The sequence below is a fragment of the Oncorhynchus kisutch genome, linkage group LG8 (assembly GCF_002021735.2).
Source record: "Oncorhynchus kisutch isolate 150728-3 linkage group LG8, Okis_V2, whole genome shotgun sequence".
Classification (NCBI taxonomy): domain Eukaryota; kingdom Metazoa; phylum Chordata; class Actinopteri; order Salmoniformes; family Salmonidae; genus Oncorhynchus; species Oncorhynchus kisutch.
The window spans coordinates 40,692,593-40,710,492 of NC_034181.2; the positions used below are offsets into that span (position 1 = coordinate 40,692,593).

Genomic DNA, 17,900 nt, shown 5'->3' on the forward strand with positions numbered 1-17,900 from the left:
ACAGAATCATCAACAGAAACAATGCTTTGCTTTTAACAGGTAGAAGAGCGAAATGGAGAGGACTGTGTTGATGATATGATGTTCCAGTCGCCAGTGGAAAAAGGACAGGAGAGGTTCCGAGGGATAGGGGAAGTCAGAGGACATGTCTCAGCCAGCCTTCTGGGTCTGGGCAAAGCAGTGTCTAGTAGGGGGGAGAACCACCCCCAACCCGTGTCATCTGTGTGTGAAAGGTACAGTATATAGAGGCAGCGCCAAGGCTCTACAGAGAGAGTATCTGCCCTTTTTTTGTTTACTGAGATATCTTAACAGCCAGTCTATCACAGTCGATCCCTCTTCACCTCTCTCCCCTTGGCCTCATAGTATCTTCCCTTTCCCAGAGTCATGGTGCCCTTGAGATACCTGAGAGCTGGAGGAATACGTTAATAAACATTCTGTGAGGATAACTTTTCTCTATACAGCCATTGGCCACAGGAAGATAGCACAAAAGACGTGGAGGTCATTCTCTGTGTAGTGAAGGAGTGGGAGATTGTTATATATAGCCACTAACCTCTGCCCTTCCAGGAACAAATGGCAAGTGATAAACATGAACATACCCTTTGTGCTTCATACAAGTGGAAACCTTTCAATACCGCTCACTGAAGACTGTCCTTCAATAAGATAGAGACCTAGGCCAGGATTCAAGCAAGCTGCACTGTGACGACATCACACTGCACTTGACTTATGAAGGTAATTTACGCTTGAGCCGACATCTGCAGTATTGACCAATTGAATTTACCAGTAAAAAAAACTATATGATATTGGTCTAGTTTGTTGGAATCCTGGCCAGAGACCTTAATTGATAGGCAGAAGAGCTTTGACGCGAGCGACCAGTGTGCATCATAACATCTCCAGACACACACACTATTGTTTCTCAATGCATAGAGACACAGGTTGGGTGGCTGAAACCAGAAGCAACACCCGGCCACAACGTGACAATTATCCTGATTACTAAATGCTTCAAGGGCCTGCTCTGACCCCCTCTGCCTCGCCATCTCAATCTCTCCCTGAGATCTGTCACAGAGAGCAGAAAGGGCCCCTCAGCCAGCCAGCCAGCCAGCCAGGGCCAAGGCACATACAGCAATCAAACAAAAAACAAATTCCCCTCCATCATCAAAAACAGCAGGCCATCTTTCAAAGGTGCCTTTGCCGCCTCGGAGCCCAGGGTGGTGTGGAGGAGGAAGGCCATCCAAGATGGCACTGCAGTGGCTGTGGTTCAGTACCCACCCACCCACCCCCTCCCTCCACACGTCCCCATCCCGTCAGTCCTCCTTACCCTGGGTTTGTTTAAGCACTGGTGAACCCTGTTGGCCCTGGATGAGGGGGAGGGAGGGAGGGCGTAGATAATGACATGCCATATGCCACTCTGCAGCCGAGGGAGGCCCTGCACGGATGGAGCCATGGATGGGCGGTCACAAGTCTTATTGAAAATGTCATTCCATTATCCTAATTTGGACTGAGCATCCATTGTCGCAAAGGAGCCTAGAAATCCTAGATAGAGGCCAGTGCAACAGATTCCACTAACAGTAACCTCCCTTGGGACAGACGGTTTGGAGGCTGTGTGGGACCTAAAATAAAGCCCCCTATCCCACTCCATGAGGGGTACATGTTAATAGTATTACTCCATACTAATACTAACAATACAAAATAATCACTTTCATTGACCAAGGGAAATGTTCTCTATTTTTATCCATGGAACGATAAATTGAAGCGACTTTCTTTTGGGATGTTTAAAGATTTGGCCCAGTTAAGATTTGGCTCATTAAGAGATGTTAGCGGCCATGACTGAATTCAAACATGAGTTGGTTTCAGGGTGTGGTTTGATGTGGGTGTCTCTCGTGTATGTTCACAGGTGGGAAGAGTCATTTAGCCAATTAGCTGGTGTGGCAAAGTTGGTTTGACCTTTTTGATTATTTATTTGATTGACATTTGGAGCTATTGACCTTTTTAATATATTGTCCCGTGTACATAGTTTAATTTACTGATGGTCCCACTTGGGCTCCCGAGTAGCGCAGCAGTCTAAGGCACTGAATCTTAGTGCTTGAGGTGTCACAAAAGACACACTTGTTCGAATCCAGGCTGTATCACAACTGGCCGTGATTAGGAGTCCCATAGGAAGGAGCACAATTGGCCAGCATCGTCTGGGTTTGGCCGGTGTAGGCTGTCATTGTAAATAAGAATTTGTTCTTAACTGACTTGCCTATCTAAATGAAGGTTACATTTTTAAAAAAAACAGCCCCATAGTGATGTCAAATTGAATGTCAGGTCATGGGCATTAAGATGGGGTCATGTGCAGCGCTCAGAATTGACAGCAACTTACTGTTGGCATGTGAGCAGGGTCATTTTACGGTACCCTTCATTCCGTGACACATTTTCTTCCTATCATCTCGCAAATATTTATGACCAAAATTATCTTATTTACACTTCAGAGTCAAATTTGACACTAGAGTAAAGGTTGCTGACTTATATCGATGCCACATAAGCCATTTTCAAAAAGAGAAGTTGCTTTTCAAGGGCAGTTGCTCTTTAATTCTAAACCACAGTATTATCCTCTACCCTCTCATAATGACAACTCTGAAAAAGCAGAGAACTGCAAATGGACATTAAATAAATCACTTGTCTACAGGACTAGAGTTTGAGAGAATAGTGTCCATAATGGAGCTCAGAGCTTTATATTTGGATATAATATAAGCCTCAATATAGGTCTGTGTGGAGCACAGACAGGAAAGACGAACCAAGCTGAGTACTAAAGTCCTGCACATCCACTGTTAAAACACAACCTCCCAAAAGATGACAGACAGATGACGACAGGCCAGGCCGGAAGAGATAACCACCTAGAAGGGTGCTCCGAGACGTTCCTTTTGTGGTGACAACGATCTGACAGACACGACCAAAAGAAGAAAGACAATCCGTCACAATGCCAAGTCCCCGGGGACTTGTGTGGTTAACTTGAGTGTCTGCCACAGTGACGTCAGAGGCAGTGAGCTCACAGTTCAGACCTGTTCCTAACATAGCTATATCCTTTCAATTGTCCAATGATGAAAAAAAAACATGAATAAATTCTAATGTATTTTGTCATTATCTAAAAAAACAGTAATAGACAAAATATGTGATGGGAAACAACAGGAATTAATAAGGGATATATTCAAATATTTATCAACAGTTTTATGGATTATTCTCTCCCTAAAGATAATCCCCCTGCTCTCTGAAAAACAGGGTAAATTGCATTACAATCCTGTGGACAAATGTACGCCACTCCCACTGTCTGTCGGCCTGGCGTTATCCAATACTCCCATTAGATGGGAGGCGCAACACCAATAACCTCTCCTACACCAAATGCTCCACACACTGCCTGTAGTCTCACTATAGCTCTCCTCCAACATCATGTGACATGGTTTAATGCTTGGGTGCTGAAGCCAAACGGAAAAGGATTTGGAATCTGATACATCTTCTGTCAAAATCTGTCAAAATACTTCAACAAGACTGAATAAAACGATGCCAGAAACATGTGGTGGGATGTTAAGCTGTTGAAACAACGTGAAAATATTTCACTGTGGAATGTTAAACGTTGCACTAATACTTACTGTATTAGTGCAAGTCTAGATACTCCTTGGTCTAAGAGCTTTGCTTTGTCAGCCTTCCAAGGATTTCCACAAACACTACTGTTTTACCGTATTAATTTAAAGTGGCAATCAGCTATGCTACATATATTTTTGTACTTTTAAATGAATGATATGAATACAGTGCCGTGAAAAAGTATTTGACCCTTTCTGATTCTCTATTTTTGATTTTTTTTTTTTAATACTGAATATCAGATCTTCAATGAAAACCTAATATTAGATAAAGGGAACCTGAGTTTACAATAACGAAACATATTTTATTGATTTAATTAACAAAGTTATGCAACACCTAATGCCCCTGTGTAAAAAAAGGTTTTGGCCCCTTACTCAATAACTGGTTGTGCCACCTTTAGCTGCAATGACTCCAACCAAACACTTCCTGTAGTTGTTGATTAGTCTCTCACGTCTCTGTGGAGGGATTTTGGCCCACTCTTCCATGCAGAACTGCTTTAACTCTGCAACATTTGTGGGTTTTCAAGCATGAACTGCTCATTTCAAGTAACAACATCTCAATTGGGATTAGTTCTGGACTTTGACTAGGTTTTTCCAAAACGTCAAATTAGTTTGGTTTTTTAGCCATTTTCATGTGTGTTGTGGATCATTGTCTTGCTGCATGACCCAACTGCACTTCAGCTTACAGACGGATGGCCTGTCAGTCTGTGAGCTGAAGCTAACGCCCAGATGGGTCATGCAGCAAGACAATGATCGAAAACACACAATCAAGTTTACATGAAAATGTTTAAAAAGCAGCATATGTGAAGTTTTTGAATGGCCTAGTCAATGTCCAGGCCTAATCCCAATTGAGATGTTGTGGCAGGACTTGAAACGAGCAATTCATGCTTGAAAACCCACAAATGCTCCTGAGTTAAAGTACTTCTGCATGGAAGAGTGGGCCACAGCTACATGAGAGACTGATCAACAACTTGAGGAAGCGTTTGGTTGGAGTCATTACAGCTAAAGGTGGCACAACCAGTTATTGAGTGTAAGGGGGCAATTACTTTTTCACACAGGGGCATTGGGTGTGTCACGAACGTCGTCAGGGAAATGACCGGAGCAAGGTGCAGACTGGTGAGCATACATTTATTTTTATTATGAATGTCGCCAACAAAAACAAGAAACAACAAAACGAACATGAAGCTTACTAGGGCTATATAGGCCACTAACAAAGTCTGCCTAAGTATTATTCCCAATCAGAGACAACGATAGACAGCTGTCCCTGATTGAGAACCATACCCGGCCAAAACATAGAAATAAAGAAACTAGAATGCCCACCCTTGTTACACCCTGGCCTAACCAAAATAGAGAATAAAAGCCTCTATGGCCAGGGCGTGACAGTACCCCCCCCCCCCCCCCCCCGAAAGGTGCAGACTCCGGCTGCAAAACCTGACTCTATAGGGCAGGGTCCGGGTGGGCATCTACTTCGGTGGCTGCTCCGGTGACTCTATGGGGGAGGGTCCGGGTGGGCATCTACTTCGGTGGCGGCTCCGGTGCGGGACACAGACCCCGCTCCACCTCTGGCTCCCCCCACTTTGGTGGCGCCTCTGGACTGGGGACCCTCGCCGTAGGCTCCGGACTGGAGACCGTTGCTGGAGGCTCCGTGCCATGGATCATCGCTGGAGGCTTCGTGCCATGGATCATCGCTGGAGGCTTCGTGCCATGGATCATCGCTGGAGGCTTCGTGCCATGGATCATCACTGGAGGCTTCGTGCCATGGATCATCACTGGAGGCTTCGTGCCATGGATCATCAGTGGAGGCTTCGTGCCATGGATCATCACTGGAGTGAGGAGACTTATAGGCAGCCTGGTGCGTGAAGCTGCCACAGGGCTTACCAGGAGACATACTGGAGGCTTGGTTCTTGGAGTATGCACCGGATACACTGGGCCGTGGAGGCGCACTGGAGGACTCGAGCGTAGAGCCTGCACAACCCGTCCTGGCTGGAAGGTTACCCGGTAAATGCGGGGCGCTGGCACAGGACGCACTGGGCTGTGCAGACGCACCGGAGACACAGGGTGCAGGATATCCTGGGCCGAAGAGACGCACTGGAGGCTAGGCGCGCTGAGCCGGCACCATCCATCCTGGCTGGATGCCCACTCTAGCCCGTCCAATGCGGGGAGCTGGAATGTAGCGCACCAGGCTGTGAATGCGCACTGGAGACACCGTGCGCTCCACCACATAACACGGTGCCTGACCAGTACCACGCTCCTTACGGTAAGCACGAGGAGTTGGCTCAGGTCTGAATCCTGACTCTGCCACACTCCCCGTGTGCCTCCCCCAAAAATGTTTTTGGAGTGGCCTCCCGGTCTTTCGTGCCAGCTGTGACCCTGTGTAATCCTGGGCCCTTTATCTCGCTGCCTCCGCCTTCCTCGCTGCTTCCACCTGCTCCCACGGCAGGTGATCCTTTCCCGCCAGGATCTCCTCCCACGTCCAGGATCCTTTCCCATTCAGGATGTCCTCCCATGTCCATTCCTCCAGAAAAAGCTGCTCCTTCCGGCCACGCCGCTTGGTCAATTTGTGGTGGGTAGTTCTGTCACGAACGTCGTCAGGGAAATGACCGGACCAAGGTGCAGCGTGGTGAGCGTACATTTCTTTTTATTATGAATGTTGCCAACAAAACAAGAAACAACAAAACGAACGTGACGCTTACTAGAGCTATACAGGCCACTAAACAAAGTAAACTACCCACAACTAAGGTGGCAAAACAGGCTGCCTAAGTATGATTCCCAATCAGAGACAATGATAGACAGCCGTCCCTGATTGAGAACCATACCTGGCCAAAACATAGAAACAGAAAACATAGAAATAAAGAAATTAGAATGCCCACCCTAGTCACACCCTGGCCTAACCAAAATAGAGAATAAAAGCCTCTCTATGGCCAGGGCGTGACAAGGTGTTGAATAACTTTGTTTTGGAAATAAGTGTTTAATTGTTGTGTTATTTGTTCACTCGAGTTCCCTTTCTCTAATATTAGGATTTGGGGGAATATCAAATAATATTCAGTATCAAACATACACAAAAGTAGATAACTATAAAAGGGAGCAAATACTTTTTCCCAGCACTGTATAACTTGTTTAAAATATATATATATATTTTACCTTTATTTAACTAGGCAAGTCAGTTAAAAACAAAATCTTATTTTCAATGACAGCCTAGGAACAGTGGGTTAACTGCCTGTTCAGGGGCAGAAAAGCAGCTTTGTACCTTGTCAGCTCAGGGATTCGAACTAACTTTCGGTTACTAGTCCAATGCTCTAACTACTAGGCCACCCTGCCGCCCCACCCTTATATATGCCTCATGAGCTTAGTTAACTGTCGCACTCCATCAGAACACAACATATAAGCTCTTTATACTCCATTGTTTGTAAACATTGTAAATGTAAACAAACACTGTACAGCCTCATAACATGGTTAAACTATCATTTGGATACCATGGATGGTAAGTCCTTGCATCCATAGCTGTCTTTAAATTTGAGAGTAATTACATTTCTCCAGCCCCATCACCCTGCTTTTTACCGAAATAGTGGTGGGGAAAACGCTTTGGTAATGTTTCAACTGCTGATTGCCACTTTAAGGTTCATGGTAAAGGGGGTTATCTTGAGGGGGAAATGCAAATCACATTTGCTGATGCGTTGAGGTGCAAAACGATGAAAGTTTCAGTTTTGCCGTTAGTCATCTCTAATAAAGCTAAGGTTATAGAGTTGGAATATCTTCAAATCCTGGGATAGAAAAGACTGTAGGTCGATAAATACTTTCTTTCAGCGGTAGGCCTATATGAACAATGGTATGGACGCGGCTACTTGAACACATTGTGGCAAATTTAAAAGAAGATCAATCCATTATATAAAGGTTCGTTTTTGTGGAAGAGGTTCCACGGTGATCACAAAAGCATTTATGAAGCCTTTGGGACATGGTTGTTGATCGTATAAGGTTATTAAAAAGGACCCTTGCTTCCTAAATGGTTTCAGTTCAACTTTAACACACATTCCACACACAAACCTCAGATCTATACACACCACGATGAGACTTGCCAAAAATATGACCCTCTCAAGAATCATAGATATTTGGCTTGAGTCCATCTTTTTCTCTATCAATTTTTCTTGTGCGGAATATAAAAAATATAAAAAATAATGACAGACCTCACAGCCAAGATGTGGCTTCTGAATATATTCTTAAATAAGATTTATTTTACACCTCAAAACAGAAAAGTATGGGGATCGGGCACGTGGTACATTGGGAATGTATTTACAACTGTAGTTTACATTTTTTTGGTGTAAGCTCAGAGAAAAATGTTAATACAGTCATAATAATTGCACTTCATAAATATCCACTGTTGCCAGCATTTCCACATGACAAAGCCTCAGCGCTCTCTCCAGTTAATAAACTCAATGTACCAGTGAAATTTGACTGACCAAGGAAATGCTAATTTAGGACCATAGGACTGCTGCACTGATCAATTATTATAATTTTTTTTTTTTTTATATTTTCACTCGAGTCCCTCAAGCCAAGGCATTAGACATTTCAGTAATTTAAGTGCAGTACATTCAAGGGAAACTCACAGTCATAATAAATATTTCAATGTTCTGAATCCTAAAGTCAACAAATGACTCGGGCTCAATGCGTCTCAACCATGGGCTGAAACAGACCAGGAAAAAGCAGTGTACCTTGTCTCATCTCACATCACCCGAGAGAACAGGGCATGATTGTTTCACATCAAGACTCCCTTTTGGTCCCAGCTCTCACTCCTCCTATATGATAGTGCCCAGAAGTGAAAAGGGATATCCCACTTCTACCATACTTATAAAAGGGAGGCATGACAGGAATAGCACTATAACGGAACAAAGTCAAAAGCATCCCATAGCAAAAAGCTGATTCAGCCTCATTTTTCAGATTCCTAAACTGTTGTTTTTTTTTTGGGGGGGGGGGGTGAGTTTAGGGAAAACAAATCTAGGGATTAAAAGGAATATATTAAAATAAATATATTAAAAGATGTATAACTAAACCACACACAAGAGGTCATGCTGGAAAACCTCCCAATCAGACAGTAACAATCTTCAATAGAGAGAAAAAAAACATTTTTTTTTTGTTGCAACATTTTCTTTTTAGTAAGTGTTTTCAAGATGTACTGTAGATTCCAGTGTTGTTTAGAGAAGATAGCTCTCTGGCTAGGTTACAGAACCAGAGCAGCGACTATGCCTTATACCAGGACATCAGAAACTGCACGTCAGCTTGAGGAGGAATAACAAGAAACAATAAAAAAATTTGAGACACTTTTCCCCCATAGCAGCCTATGCATATAATATACCTACAAATATAGAAAACAACAAAAATAGGTTCAAGTTTTCAAGTTTCTTAAATATATCATATCCAAACTACCCAATTCCAAACTCCAAAGTTAACAAAGTTTTAAACTCCAAGCAGTGCAATTTATGGGATCAATTATAACAACAATAATTACTAATATTGTCATATATTTTTCATTCAACATTGTGACATGTGTGTATGTGTGTATGGGTTTTTGAGTGTGTACATGTGTATGTATGAAAATGTGTGCGAGTATGATGTATTTCTTTAGGGACTTTAGAAAGCAGCCCTACCCTTTGGCCCTTTGGGGCCTTCTTTGTGACTATAGCACCCCAGTTGCTTTGTATTTGGATGGGGGAACAACAGAGGTGGCTGTATGCACTTTCATAACCAGCTAGAATTCTCACCAAAAAAGTTGAATCGACTCAAAACAACAACATCAACAATAAAACAAGAAAGGAACAAATACAAATAAAATCACCCCCAAATTCCTGTTGGCAAACCACACTATGGGACATCTGAAGAATCTTCTGTCAGGGCACCCAAAACCACCGAAACCTTTTTTCTCCCTGACTGATAAATAACCAGTCTGGGCTGGGAGGGAGAAACCCCCCAGCCCGTCACCCAACACAAGATCCACTCTAACACCATCGCTTCCCTCCCTGGAGCCTCCGAGCTGCTTCAAGCAGTGCCAGTCTCAACAGGCCTATATGTCCCCAGGAAATCAAGGTCTTCTTCTCTGTCCCTCAGCTTTTGATGCAGATTTCGCATCATTCATTCATTCTTGTCCCCTGGCTCTCGCCCTCATCCCCCCACGCTCTATCTGTAAACTGGGAGGCGGATGTGCGCGTGCTGGTGGTCCAACAGCCGTGGCACCGACACAGTCTCGTAGCCTTTGCCCAGCATCTGCTCTTTGATGCAGGGTGGGTGGACGTCGTTGATCAGGTACTCCAGAGACTGCAGGCTGCTGCTCAGCACCGATGTGTTGCACAGCTGGTTCTTACTGGGCAAGCTGCAGCACAGGCATCCCCCGCTCCCGCTGTCTATTGCGGGGTGGTGATGATGATGGTGGTGGTGATGGTGGGGATGATGGTGGTGGGGGTAGCCCATCTCCCTGTGCCCCCCAGTGGCTGGCCCTCGGCTGGTGGTCCCCAGGAGCTCCTGGTGCGGGTTGTAACAGTCACTGTCGGGGGTGACCAGCACGCTGTTCCAGGGTGGGGCAAAGTACTGGCCCACCGAGAAGTTCCCATGCATCCCCATGCAGTTCAGAGGGGAGGAGCTGACCTTGTCCAGGCACCCCCCACCCCCTCCACTTCCCCCCGTCAGGTGGTAGGGTCTGGAGGAGGAGGAGGATGACACCTGCGCCTGGGCCATGATCCCTGCTCCCCCCGGGGCACCACAGCTTTCAGGGGACTTACTGATGGCCCCTCCTCCCCCGCTGCCCGCACTATACATGCGAAGCACAGCCTGCTGCTGCTGTTGCTGTTTCTGCCACAGGATGTAGTCCATGCTGTCCGAGTACATCCCGGCCTTCATGGCCTCGCCACTGTGCACCGCCAGCGGCAGCCCTGCCCCTGTGTACACCAGGTTAGGCTGGGGCGCCATGCCGCCCACGTAGCCGCCTCCCGAGGAGCAGGAGGATACCCCCATGATACCCCCCGCACCCTGCTTGGAGGGGCTGGGGTTGGTAGAGGGTGCGGTGGAGGAGTTTGCACCCTGGCACACCTGCTGCAGAGCCTGGGCCTGGCAGTGTTGGTTGATTTGATAGATGATGCTCTGGATGGAAGGGAGGTTGGACTGTGGGGGTAGCTGGACCAGGCCTCGTCCCCCTGTCACAGGGATCCCAGAGCCGGCCACAGTGACGTTAGGCGGCACCGAGAGGGAGAGGCCAGGGGCCTCGGGGGGCTGCGAGGGTCCAGTGTGGTACACCATCCGGCAGTGGCCATTGGCTAAAGTACTACTGCTAGGGGGAGGGTACGGAGCGACAGCTATTTGGGCTGGGGAGAGCTTAGTTCGCCTGCCTTCCGAGTTCTTGAGGACACCCTTAGTAGGGGCGAAGGGGGAAGAGACCTTGACAATGGCCAGGAGGCCTGTGTAGCCGCCGGTATGGAGGTGTGGGTAGGGGCTGTAGCGCTGGCTACCTGTGGTGTCAAAGCCGTTCACAGTCCGGTTAAGGTGCTTGTGCTGGGGGACTCTGATGTTGGTGGGGAAGATCTTGATGGAGAGTGGGCTGCTCTGCGTCTTCTGGGCGTAGGCATCCAGCTCAGCCACGCTGGGGTAGCGGGGAGAATGCATGGGAACCACCATGTCACCTGCAAGATAAATAGACAAGAGACACATGGGAGTGAGCACAAGAGACAGAGCTAAGCATGGAATAAAGTAATAAGTCAGTACAGGTCACCACACTTATAGGGTAGGATATTCAACAAGCACAACACTTACACAAATGACTGATGACTAGCTGAGAGAAATTGATGATAAAAATATTGTGTGATCTGTTTTGTTAGACTTCAGTGCGGCTTTTGACATTATCGATCTTAGTCTGCTGATGGAAAAACATATGTGTTATGGCTTTAAACCCCTTGCTATATTGTGGATAAAGAGTTACCGGTCTAACAGAATACAGAGGGTGTTCTTTAATGGAAGCCTCTCCAACATAATCCAGGTAGAATCAGGAATTCCCCAGGGCAGTGGTCTAGGCCCCTTACTTTTAAAAATCTTTACTAATGAAATGCCATTGGCCTTGAATAACGCCAGTGTATCTAGGTACGCGGATGACTCAACACTATGCAAGTCAGCTACTACAGCAAGTGAAATCACTGCTGCGCTTGAGAAAGAACTCATCTTAAAGTTCATCTTAAATATTTCCAAAACTAAAAGCAATGTACTTGGGAAAAAGAATTCACTAAACCTTAAACCTCAACTAAATCTTATAATAATGTGGAAATTGAGCAAGTTGAGGTGACTAAACTGCTTGGAGTAATCCTGGATTGTAAACTCTCATGGTCAAAACATATTGATACAACAGTAGCTAAGACGGGGAGAAGTCTATCCATAATAAAGAGCTGCTCTGCATTTTTAATAACACTATCTACATGGCTGGTCCTACAGGCTCTAGTTTTTTCGTACTGTTCAGTCGTGGGTTCAGGTGCAACAAAGAGGGACCTTGGAAAATTACAATTGGCTTAGAACAGGGCAGCACGGCTGGCCCTTAAATGTACAAGGAGAGATAACATTAATAATATGCATGTAAATCTCTCATGGCACCAAGTGGAGAAGGAATGGACTTCATCACTACTTGTTTTTGTAAGAAGTGTTGACATGCTGAATGCACCAAGCTGTCTGTTTAAACTACTAGCACACAGCTCTGACACCCATGCATACTCTACAGGACATGCCATTGGACTATTGGAGTACTACATAGAGCCATGGCTACATGGAACTCTACTACGCATGTTTTAAATAGCCGCTTAACAAGTGTCTATGGTATTAAATGAAAAGGGAAACCTTTTCGGTAGAATCAGATTTTAAAAAACTGAAAAATACACCTTATGGTGTACAGCGAGGACTGTAAAGAGATACACACAGGCACAGACACACAGACACACATACACATGATAAGACACGCACTCGACACACACACACGTGGATTTTGTATTGTAGATATGTGATAGAGAGTAGTGGCTTGAGGGAACAGACTTAATGTGTTGTGAAGTGTTATGAAATGTCATGTCATGTAATATTTTAAATTGTATATAACTGACTTAATGTTGCTAGACCCCAGGACCCCTCCATCTCATTTTCACCCCCCCTGTGAAAGTATATCCCGCGACAAATGGATCTTTAAAAATAAAAAAAACTAATTCTGTTGAAGGCTGGCACCTTAGGCACTGTTAAATCAGTGCTTTGTGAAATTAATTCAGACTCTCTTTAGCGTCGAATTGGGTTAGCCTTTGATATGAGGAGAGGGAGGAGGGGGAGGGGGTAGAGAAGCATATTTAATTGCAGTGGCACAGTTGAGATTTATAAGTAGTATCACTTACTGGGTTTTACCCTTCCTCAATGATTCGACCCAGGACTACTTGGAGATGGGGCGATGGAAACCCTAACTAAAATCACAATTAACCATCTGTAGGGAATTCTTAACCTGGTTTCAGGGTGAGCTAAATAATGAGAATAGCAAGTCACGTTTAATACAATGTGTTTCAACCCTGCTGCTACAAAACAATAAAGAATGAACATAGTAAAGTGTACCTCCAAAAGGTTTAGTTTTAAAATCTCTGATTTGTAAAGTTTAGATTAAAGTTGGCATATGGCTTATATAGTTGTTATTTCTCTGTAATTTCAGTATTGGGGTCCACAGAATTCACTAGAACACATAGTAATATGCAGTCATATGTAGATATGTATTTCTATGGCTGTAACACTAGCTAGATATCCTGCCTAGTGCCAGAATTCCACTATCATAGGCAAGATCCTCTGTCACTCACAACTAAATGGTGGTTGTGGTACGCTACCTAGTACTTGGAGCCATTCCAAACCCCAAATGAAATCCCACAACGTCTGAGTTCGGTCACACAGACTAGTATTATTGGCTTTTACTCAGGTAGCGACAGCTTAATCGACCCAGAGATGAGGTGGCAAATCAGGAAAATGTCCCTTTCTAAAAGCCCACCATTATTTGTCAGTGTTGGGGGGGTGGGGTACAGAGATTGGATTTAAATGATATTCAGGCAATTTCATGGCTACTTAAAGTTGACAGGCAAAGGTTTCCCTGTCTTTCCAAACCTTAACACTAAAACAGGCATGACTTACCTGTCAACATTATCTTTTGGAATGTTTGGAAAGGATGTCATTTGAGGGCATTGTGAAAGTTCCAGAATTTGAAAATGTTCAAATTCCACATATCACATGCTCAATATTGTACTGTTGAGAACACAATCAGAACTCAATTTCACATTTGATCAAGCTAATCTGTCAAGAGATAACCTTGATAGTCTGGCTGTAGCTAGCTACTGGGATTTCAAAGTAGTTTATATTTTTCACTAGTGCTGCACTGTGACAGTCGGTGGTCGGAGCAGATTTATGCTGCAGAATGAGAAGACAAGATGCTGTTCTCCTTCTATCTAACTATAATAAATCACTTGAAACGACACTACTGTTTACAGTGATCTTTATTAAGGGCCAGCTCAAAGTAGTAAGAGTATTTGTGTATGAGTATATGCTTTTAAAAGCAATTTCCCTAGGAGAGATCATGATCATGGATGTTTTTGGCTAGCTAAACCACACTTGGGCTAGCTAATGTTTGCTTACTAGCTAGCTAACCTTGAGTTCACAGTACAATTAGTAAGAAAGGGTCTAGCTATCTACATATGGTAACATTTGATCAGAAATAACTTCATTGTTTTCATGTGATAGCCACATTTTGGTTAGCTAGTTAGCTTTTTGTCTGCAATGGCTGCAGTCAGTGTAGCTAGCTAGATAGCATACATATTGTTTCCCAAGAAGTAAAGTTTAAGTTTATTAGCTAGGTAACTAGCTGGCTAACATTCATTATACATGTGTTGTTTCATACAACCAGTCTTACCAACTAAAACATTTAGCTAGCTAGTTAGCCAGCTAGTCTTAGCTGTTTGAATGGCAGCCTCAGCACATTACTTGGCAATACACTGTCTAGCTATAGCTAGCTAATTAGCTATCTAGATTATATCTCATTATCTGAATATGAATAATGATTGACATACATGTTTATTTTCCAGATATACAAGTGTCTTCTCACATCCTGTCAGTTTCATTCGTTTAATTTCTGACCCAGAAAATTACTCATAAAAGCCATGTATGTAGCTTGTGTTCCTTGCAGTATTAGCCATTGCTCTTTCCTTTCTGCTCTCAAATAACATCATCCATTCATTCTATGGCCAGAAAATGACATCTTCACCAAAAAGTAGAAATTACAACTAAAATATACTCATAGGCAAAGATGTTGTTGAGGCTTCTTTAAAAAAGGTGCACTATGCAATAATCGCTCCACCATTTCCTGGTTGATAAAATTCTAATATTTAGCCTAATTTCAGTTTATGTGACAAAACAAGCAAGTATAGTGCAGATAATCAATGTACCATCTAAACCGCTGTGAAATGTATTTTCCATAACCAAAAGTATTACATTTTCAGCTGTTTAAAGCTGGTGTACAAAGACGCAAAAACAAAACTTAAGAACGGGAAGCATATAAATAGGGCACAAAGAACAGATCTACCGCTTCTAAGACTTGCTTTCAGTGAGAATTTACAGATCTATACCTAACATTTCTATGTCAATTTGGTCGTGTCGCCCAAAAGGTTCTTTATTATTTAAGTGTTGTGGTTTTTATGGAGACCTTTGCCTGTCACCTTTAACAAAGTAAAACAAAAAGAGGGGCATCGGGGGAAGAACTCAATTTCACATAAATAAATAATCTGCCACCAATGACTCACAACCCCTTACATTTTTTTTATTTTTATGCAAAAGCAAACAAAAAAAAACACCAAGACAAAACAAAATAGAAACGCGCCAGTCAGCGAATGTCGTGGTGACCTGAGGAGTTGAGGCAAGGAGCTTTATGAGCGGGACTCACTCCATTTCAGTTTAAAGATACTTTACAGCCAAGCAGTCACCAACTCTTATTCTTCTGCTCCCATTACTGATAGCATGAGAAGTTAATTTCTACTATTCAATGGGCCTCCAACTGTGAAAATGATTAAATCTACAAGATCCATAATCATAAAGGAAATAAAGTGAGAGTTAGAACTTGCATATTATTTGCGTCTGTGAAATTGTGAATGCTCCAACTACAAGACAATACTATTTTATTTAACCTTTATTTAAATAGGCAAGTCAAGTAAGAACAAATGGTTATTTTACAATGACAGCCAAACCCTCCCCTAACCCGGACGACACTGGGCCAATTGTGCGCCGCCCTATGGGACTCCCGATCACGGCCGGTTGTGATACAGCCCAAGATCAAACCAGGGTCTGTAGTGACGCCTCTAGCACTGAGATGCAGCACTTCAGACCGCTGTGCCACTTGGGAGATTGTTGAAGTAAATAAAACATATTGATGCTTCAAGCAAATATATTAGGTATACACATCACAATGTTTTCAATAGTCAATGACAGTACGATCAGACTCCAGCATCACAACTGGTCCTAAATAAGACGAGAGACAATGTAGTATCCCTTTCCTGCAGTCAAATGACCAAATCACCCTCGAGTGGGGAATTTTATTCATATTTTTCATAATTAATTAAACAAATTTAAATGCTGGAAATCCAGTGTTTCTACGTGAAACGGTTTTGTTATATTTTAGTCTTCTGTGATATATGTATATAAAGTGTAATATCGGGATGCAAACTCTAAATATAATATGTTTCAACTGTATATCTGACATGGTACAGGTGTTTTTAAACCCATAACCATGAGTGTGAGGTGTATACTTTAGTTTAAAAGTAGATTTTTGTTTAAGACTATTTAGCCCACTGGAGTAAAAGGTTGAAAAAAAATACAATGTTATGTTTATGGCTGTAAATGAATCTGATCACATTGTAATGGGTTGGGCTGAAAGGGTCATATATGACTCGGAAACCAAGGAATGCTTGACTGTCCTTAGAAGGACACAGGCATGAACATAGAGATCCAGATCAGTGGGCAGCAGGACTGAGGCTGCCTGACTGGGGCACAATTCTCCCAACCTAACCTTCCCTGGTGACAGCGTTGATTGCAACACGCTTTGATGTTCCCACAGGCAGGGGAAACTGACAGAAGACTTATTTAATGTGCTCCAAAGAAGAAAAAATCTCTGCATTCGCCAGTCCACATGCAAATGGGCTGGCTGCATTTTTAAATAAACATATTTGATCATCACATGGTTTAAATGAGGAGCGATATTCTGCTTTGGCATATGAAGGGGCTGTGCCCCTCCTCACCCCCCCCCCCCCCCTGCAACATGCCCATCATTCCCCCTAATTACTGCCACATCAATTTAAAAAATGTTGCAAAACAACCAGAAAATTCATTCAAGGGTGGCAAATTCTCATTCCTTGTCAGTGACTGAGTCCATATTTTCCATGTCTGACTCTACTGTGCTGTCTCTCCTTCTGCTGCGGACAAAAGTTCCACTACTCCCGATCTCCTCAGTCTCCTTCCATCTCTCCTTGGCTCGCCCGTTGTTTGTCAACAGGCAGAGCCTTTGGGGAGCGACCTGGCATCAAAGGGTTTCACACTTCAGAGGCCACAGGGATTAGAGGCTTGACAGGTCCCACAAAACCCATCTCAGCCCCACAAAGGCTTCCGGTTATTAGAGCCTACTGGCACTGAGGAAGAGGAGGAGGAGGCAAATGAGCGTCTGTGCTCTTTCGGATTCTAGTTGTCTACCAGTTGCAGAGTTGATTAAATGTGACACACACACACACTTTGACGTGCTGTTTGATGTGCATGGCCAGGGAATCTTCATCCGTCTTCTCCCAGGAGGAGCTGTGGGTTTGCAGGATAAGCAAGCAAAGGGCATAGAGGAGGTGAAAGGAGAGCGCCTAACGGTGTTGAGGCCAGCTCTGCAGCGCTGCGGGACTTATTGGCTCCAGCTACAGTAGATCACAGCGTACAGATGTTACTGGCTGATAAACAGCCACCGAGGTGCCCGCCACTGCCTTCCGCTGAGCTTCCCTACCTCCTCCTCACAGGGCTTGGGTTTCCTGTACACACACTCACGTGTACACACACATGCACCTACGTGCATATGCGCACACAAACACAGTGGCATCAGTGGAGCATGTTGTTATGCTCTGCTCTGTGCGCTCTGCTGAAATGTAGGGCAGGGACGACAACAGGTGCCTGTGCAGGCGACAGCCTGCAATGCCTCCTGGGCTAAATGCTTCACACTTGCTTCATTTCAACACACGACAGCCTTGTACG

The 17,900-nt window shown here is 44.2% G+C and overlaps 1 protein-coding gene across 3 annotated transcripts in view; it reads right to left on the reverse strand.

Annotated features, from left to right (window-relative positions):
* Window positions 1-7,817: 7,817 nt before the first annotated feature.
* The window catches only part of fam222aa (family with sequence similarity 222 member Aa), a 78,698-nt gene continuing 68,615 nt past the window's right edge, over window positions 7,818-17,900 (reverse strand). For all 3 annotated transcript variants that reach the window (XM_031830382.1, XM_020489547.2, XM_031830381.1), the window contains one exon: window positions 7,818-11,266. In XM_031830382.1, the coding sequence (XP_031686242.1) occupies window positions 9,774-11,261 (1,488 nt within the window). In that variant the 5' untranslated portion in view covers window positions 11,262-11,266 and the 3' untranslated portion in view covers window positions 7,818-9,773. The remainder of the gene's footprint in view (window positions 11,267-17,900) is intronic.